This window comes from Mandrillus leucophaeus, unplaced genomic scaffold, assembly GCF_000951045.1.
Source record: "Mandrillus leucophaeus isolate KB7577 unplaced genomic scaffold, Mleu.le_1.0 Scaffold289, whole genome shotgun sequence".
In the NCBI taxonomy this organism is placed as follows: domain Eukaryota; kingdom Metazoa; phylum Chordata; class Mammalia; order Primates; family Cercopithecidae; genus Mandrillus; species Mandrillus leucophaeus.
In genome coordinates this window covers 130,366-137,874 of record NW_012103020.1, presented here as the reverse complement: position 1 = coordinate 137,874, position 7,509 = coordinate 130,366, and the positions used below count along the sequence as shown (strand labels likewise).

At 32.5% G+C, this 7,509-nt stretch overlaps 1 protein-coding gene across 1 annotated transcript in view; it reads right to left on the bottom strand.

The window, feature by feature from the left end:
• MGAT4D (MGAT4 family, member D) overlaps positions 1–7,509 on the bottom strand; it is a 56,694-nt gene that overhangs the window by 12,420 nt on the left and 36,765 nt on the right. The window contains exons 9-10 of the mRNA XM_011985615.1: positions 6,628–6,758; positions 1,458–1,565 (exon numbers count right to left, since the gene is read on the bottom strand). Of these exons, the coding sequence (XP_011841005.1) occupies positions 1,458–1,565; positions 6,628–6,758 (239 nt within the window). The remainder of the gene's footprint in view (positions 1–1,457; positions 1,566–6,627; positions 6,759–7,509) is intronic.

Here is a 7,509-nt window from a genome sequence, read left to right as displayed (position 1 = left end):
TTTTGATTCTTAGATTCATTGGATCAAGTATCTGTCAGTTCCTGTATTGTTATATTTTGATTCTTAGATTCATTGGATCAAGTATTAACGTTCTCCTGAATCTTGAAGATCTTAATTTCTATCCATATCCTGAATTTTATTTCTGTCATTTCAGCCATCTCAGCCTGATTAAGAGCCTTTGTTAGAGAACCAGTGTGGTCATTTGCAGGACAGAAGACACTCTGATCGTTTAAGTTGCTGGAGTTCTTGTGTTGATCCTTTCTTCTCTGTGTGTGGTATTCTTTTCAGTTAAAGCATTTTTATGGGCAGTATCCTTCTACTCCCTGTCCCTTCATCACCTCCAACTAGGCTTGTCAGATTTAGCAACAACTACTACAACAACAAAACAAATGAGACATACATGAAAAAAAAATCATTATTTAACTGAAATTCAAAGTCAATTGGGTGTCCTGTATTTTATCTGGCAACCTTAATTGCAGTACATTTAAACAATTGGCCCTATGCCCAGTGCACTGTAATAAATGGAAAATGACTTTTTGAATACAATGGAGAAGTAGAAAATTATAGAATACACAATATTAGCTTATCAACTAAGAAAAATCTTTCTTTTAAGTATTTTATTTGGTTCCAAATCATGCATTACAATACACAAAGCAGAAAAAGCAGAAAGAGGGTGAGTCATGAATGATGGGAAGATGTATATGTCTATTTCTCATTCAGGTGTCAAAGGATTAAAGCATTTCTTTCATAGTGTAAAGACACTAAAGGTAGAGGTGTCGAGGGTGGAAGAAATCTTAAGGATCATTTAAACTCTTTGAAGCTTTTATAGATGAAGAAAGCTCAGAGGAGTGTTAGAACTTGCCCAGTATCATATATGTACTCCCTAGTTCACCAGGACTGAAAACTAGGTGCTTTGACCTTGAAATCTTTGTTTCTTCTACTACACTAGGGGGCTGAGTCAATTATCAATAATATTGTATCTGAAAATGATGCAAAATTTTAAGAATGACTAAAAACCAAGCAATGCTAAATTTTTCTTCATCTGGTAAAACAAACAGAGATCTGAAATAAAAATTGTGATACATTTAAATTAAATAGTAGAAGGATTTTATTTTTGAAATATTATAGTATAATTTTGAATTTTAGACTAAAATAGTGAATTTTATTATAATTTTCAAAACACTTTTTTAGTCTTCTTTGAATTGCATGACTGGGAACAGTAAGGCAAAATAGTTTATGTAGGCTGAATTCTTCTTACCATGGTATATAACTTGGGGCTTTAAAAGATGATTGCTTAATTTATAAATGTTCTTCACAACATACAGTTCTACCATAAGATGAATTCTGCTTAAGCAACCATATTTTATAGTCTCTTATGTCACCACTCTTTTTCTAAATAGTATTTTATAAGTTTATAAAATATCGTATGTTACTAAAGTTACATTTCAAAATCTTACTTTTTCATATTGTTCTTTTCCAGGGAATGATGAATGTATACCCACATGCTGGAAAAGAGAAGGTTTATACCGAATACGTATTTGCTTATTTCTTTTTATACAGTTTCCCTGTGGAAAAAGAGAAACAACAATCTTCTGTAAAAACCCAGATATTGCTTTGTATTGCGTTTACTGATAGTAGAATTTTTATATATTAGTTTTTGCTAGAGTTCTATTTTCATATTTAAAAATATAAACAAAATATTTAATTCTTAGCTTTTTCTTCATAAGAATAGAGCAAAGGAGTTGGGGTAAAAAAGATTTTTGTTACAACGTGTATTTGCATGAACTCTGTCTTAGAAAACCAGCTTAGTGTTGTACCAACTATATTTCCTCTCCTTCTTTTAATTATAATAACTCAAATAAAATGCTTGGTATTTTTCTATCTATATCTGTCAGACTACAGTATTCTTTCACTTCCCATATTCATTGACTAATTTCTGTATTGAATTATATCACCTCAATTTCTTCTTAGAGAGTAAAAATGTGATATTAAAACAAAGAACCAATTTATAGTCAATGAAGAATAATCTGGATAATTTTCTCAAAAATGAAAATAAGAAGGATGACCTATAGAACCACTCCTATTAAAAACAAACATTTGAAGCCTGGGCACAGTGGCTCATGCCTGTAATCCCAGCACTTTGGGAGGCTGAGGTGGGAGGATTGCTCAGGAGTTTGAGACCAGCTTGGGCAATATAGTGAGACTCCATTTTCAAAAAACAAAAACAAAACAAACAATAAAAACCCCACAAACATTTGGAATAATTATGATCACTGAGAATTATTTTATAGGTTTTTATACATAGAAGATTCAGAAAAATAAATCTAAAATTTATATATATAGTGATTTTTTACATAACAGGTTTATTTAGATGCATTTCTACCCAGTACTAACACATAGGAAATATTAACAGTTTCTCTTTTAACTGTAAAGTAATTTAATGGTTTAGAGTGAATTTAATTTGAAATTAAATTAGCATCAGATAAAATTGGTTGAGGAGTTACAGTTTAGCATATAAAATAATGGCTTGGTAAATACACCCTCAAAACAAACTGTTGATAAAGCTGAGCTTATTTCATATTGCCGTAAGGACAATCATTACTTTTATGGAGTCTGGATAGTGTCTGTTCAAATCTTTTGCCCTTTTTAAAATTGAGTTGTTTGTTTTGAGAGTTCTATACATATACTGAATACATGTCCTTTGTTGGATATGAAATTTACAAATATTTTCTCCTAGTCTGTGGTGTCTTATCATCCTCTTAACGGTACCTTTTTGCAGCACAAAAATTTTTAATTTTGATGAGGTCCAATTTATCAATTTTTTAAAATGCTTTCAGTGTCATTTAAAAAAAATTTCACCCAGCCCTGGGTCCTGAACATTTTTTCTATATTTTCTTCCAAGAGTTTTAGTGTTTAGATAGATGATTTTTTGTATTTAGATAGATGATTTATTTTGAAATAATGTTTGTATAAAGTGTGAGGTTTAGGTTGCAGTATGGTTGAGAGATAGGGCACCAATTGATCCAGTAAACATTTGTGATAAGATTATTCTTTCTCCATTGAATTGCATACACTTCTTTGTAAAATATCAGTTGGTTATATTTTGTGGGCCTATTTCCGGACTCTATTCTGCTCCATGGACCTCTATGTTTCTCGTTTTGCCAATAAAGGTGGCTTGTCTTGAATACTGTAGCTTTATCGTAAGCTTTCAGATTGAATAATGTGATTTTCCCAACTTTATTCTGCTTTTTCAAAATTATTTTAGTTGATTTATTTCCTTTGTCTTCTCTTAAAAATTCTAGAGTCAGTTTTGGTAGAATACCTACCAAAAAATTTCTGCTGGGATTTTGATTAGAATTGTATTAAATCCATAGACCAATTTGGGGAACATTCATACCTTTACTAGGTTGAGCTTCCCAATCTATGATCATGGTATGTCTCTCTATCCCTTTCATTAGCATTTTAAGGTGTCCAGCATATAGACAATGTACATATTTTGTTAAATGTATACACATACAGATACATAAATATTTTATATATAATGTTTTTAAATATTGTAAGTAATTTTGAAATGTTGGTGAGACCATTTTTCTCTTTGTCCCCACCCAAAATTTCATGTCAAATTGTAATTCTTATGTTTCAGGGGAGGGAGTTGGTGGGAGGTGATTGGATCATGTGGGTAAATTTCCCCCATGCTGTTCCCATGATGGTGAGTGAGTTCTCATGAGATCTAATGGTTTTGTGTGTGGCAATTACCCCCTGGCTTTCTCTCGCCTGCTGCTATATAAGACGTCCCTTGTCTCCCTTCACCTTCTGTCATGATTGTAAGTTTTCTAAGGCCTCCCTAGTCATGTAGAACTGTGAGTCAATTAAGCCTCTTTTCATTATAAATGACCCAGTCTCAGGTAGTTCTTTATAGCAGTGTGAAAATGGACTAATACATTTGGTTTTCAACGTTTCATTGCTTTTTGAGGAAAAATGATGGATTTTTGTGTGTATAGACCTTGTATCTTGCAACTTTGCTCAAAGTCATTTATCAGTTCTAGGATGTGTGTGTGTGTGTGTGTGTGTGTGTGTATTCTTTGTGATTTGCTGCATAGACAATCATGGCATTTGCTTTTCAATTCATGTGCCTTTATTTTTCCCTTTATTGCACTACTTTGAACTTCCAGTAAAAGGTTGAATAGGAGTGGTGAGGATGGATATGGTTACTTTTTTCTTAATCTTAGAGAGAAAGCATCCAGTTTTCAACAATTAAACATGAAGTTGGCTATGGGATTTCCCTAGATGCTCTTTAACATGTCAGAGAAGTTTCTTTCTATTCCTAATTGGCTGGGAGTTTTTATCATGTATGAATTTTGAATTTCATCAAATAATTTTTCTGCATCAGTTGATATTATCATGTGGCTTTTCTTCTTTAGAATCTTAAATTGATGGGTTACACTGTATGATTTTTAAACATTAAACCAGTTTTGTGTTCATAGGATAAATACCAATTAGTATGGTGTATTTTTCTTTTTACATATGGCTAGATTCAATTCACTGTTACTTGGAAGATTTTTCTGTCTATATATTTGGGGGATATTTGGTCTTGGTTTCCTTTCTCGCTCTGTTTTTGTCTGGTTTTCATGTCATGATAATGCCGGCCTCATGAAAAGAATTGGGATGTACCTTTTCCTCTTCTATTTTGGAGAAGATATTATATACAATTGTTATTATTTCATCTCCATTTAGTAGAATACACCTTTAAACCCTTTGGATGTAGAAATTTCCTTTTGAGGATTTAAAATAATAATTTAATTTCTTTAGTAGATATAGGACTACTCAGGTTACCAATTTCAGTTTGGATGAGTTTTGGTAATTTACAATTTTTGATGGATTTCATTTTCAAGTTGCTCTTTGAATATGCAAGGAAGTGCCTGCAGTATTCCCTTATTATCCTTTTGGTATCTGTGGAGTATGTTGTGGAACTCCCACTTTCTTTCTAATGTTGATAAGCTGTATTTTCTTGTCACTCTTATTAGAAACTTAGCAGTTTTATTGCTCTTTTTTAAAAAATTACCTTTGGGTGTTATTGGTTTTCTCTGTTATTTTTATGCTTTTAATTTTCTGTTTTCTTTTATTATTATTATTTTCTTCCCTCTCTTCCTTTACCTTTTGTTTTGCCCTTCTTTTTCTAGTTTGTTAATGTAGAAGTTGAGATTATGAATGTGAGATCTTTCTTCTCTTCTGAGATATAGATTTAAGTCTATAAGCTTTCTCTCTAAGCAGTGCTTTAGCTGCATTCCAGAAATGTTGAAACATTGTATTTTCATTCATTTCAAAGAGTTGTCTAATTTCCTTTAAAACTTCTTCCTTCATCTAGGGCTTATTGAGAAGTGTGTTGTTTAATTATCAAGTGCTTGAGATTTTTCAGTTATCTTTATGTTGCTGATTTCTAATTTGATTCCATTGTGGTACAAGAACATACATTTAAAAATTATTTCAATTTAAATTTGTTAAGCTTTGTTTTATGATCCAAGATGTGGCTATTTTGGTGAATGTTGTATCTGGTTTTTTTTAGAGAATGTATTTCTTACTGTTATTGGATGTAGTGGTTTTTAACTGCCAATTAAATCCACTTGACAGATGGTGATGTTCAGTTCTTTTATCTCCTTGCTGGTTTTCTGCCTATCAGTTCTGCTGATTACTGAGAGAGAGAAGAGTTGAAATCTCCAACTGTAATTGTAGATCAATGTATTTTTTCTTTTAGTTCTGTCAGTTTTTGCTTCATGTATTTCAAGACTCTGGTGTCTTCTTGGTAAATTAACCCTTTTATTATATATAATATCTTTCTTGATACCTAGACTGTTTTTTTTCTTTGCTTTTAAGTTTATTCTGATATTAATATAGCTACTATAAGCTGGGCATTGTGGCTCACCCCTGTAATCCCAGCACTTTTGGAGGACAAGGTGTGATGGTTTGAGCCTAGGAGCTTGAGACCAGCCTGGGCAACATGGCGAAAGCCTGTCTCTGCATAAAATACAAAAATTAGCTGGGCATGGTGGCATGTACCTATAGTCCCAGTTACTGAGGAGGCTGAGGTGGGAGGATCACCTGAGCCCAGGGAGGTTGAGGTTGCAGTGAGCTGTGATTGTGCCACTGCAATCCAGCCTGGGCTACAGAATGAGTCTCAATAAATAACTAAATAGCTACTACTGCAAATCTCCTTTGATTTGTGTTTGTATGGTGTATATTTTTTTCATCCACAGTTTTAACCTATCTATAATATTTGAACTGAATATTGACTTTAGTGGTGGCATCATTTAAAAAATTGACTCTGACAAACTCTTAATAGTGTACTTTAATCATTTATATTAATGTAAGTATTGGCATGTTTGAATTTATGTCTACCATTTTTTTCTGTTTGTTCACTCTGTTTTTGATCCTCTGTTTCAACTTTTCACTACATTTTAGGGGTCTCTCATTACTTCATTTAACAGGTAGAAAGATCAAAATTGGGGATATTAGAAATTTAAAAAATTGATGTATTTATCAGATTTGGTTTGGTAAACAAATTTTAGGTAATTACATTAGATAATATTTTTCCTAAAATATTTTTTATTCGTAAAGTAAATGAATACTCACAAGATCTTCTCCTGTGTCACACACCTTTACCTGAAAAATGTCATTCAGGAGCCAGTCTATGGGTTTCTCTTTGTAGAACATTAAAAAAAACCGTACAAAGTGAGTTAAGTCCTCAGATCTAAACAGCTTTCCTATGGGAAAAAATATAATTAGATGCAAATAATTCATATATAGTTGTTCATTCCTTTAACATGGGAAAAAAGCAAAAGTTATTAAAATTTAAATATGTCCCATTCCTTAGCACTAAAGATTAAAGCACTACTGAAGTTGGACAATGATAAAATTGAACACTATATCTGCTTAAGTATCAAGAATTACCACATCTGAAGGAGAATATAAGCAGGTTTAGAATAGTCAATACTCTCAGGAAATCAATTGTGATAACTAATGCGGATCGATTGCCTAAATCAAGTGAAAGATAAGTGAATAGAATGAAACATATAGGCGCTGTAATCTTTTACTTAATTTCGTACAAACTGTATTTTTTACCTGATTTTTGTAGCACTTTATTAATCTACCACATTTTTCATTTTTACTACTTAATTTTATTAAAGTACTCTCTTTATTTCAATATTTGAGAATTGTTTTAACAGGATGCTTTTTTCTTTATATATATATGTGTGTGTGTATATATATATGTGTGTGTGTGTGTGTATATATATATATATATTTTTTTTTTTTTTTTGAGTCTCACTCTGTCGCCCAGGCTGGGGTGTAGTGGCCGGATCTCAGCTCACTGCAAGCTCCGCCTCCCGAGTTTATGCCATTCTCCTGCCTCAGCCTCCCGAGTAGCTGGGACTGCAGGCGCCCGCCACCTCGCCCGGCTAGTTTTTTGTATTTTTTTTTAGTAGAGACGGGGTTTCACCATGTTAGCCAGGATGG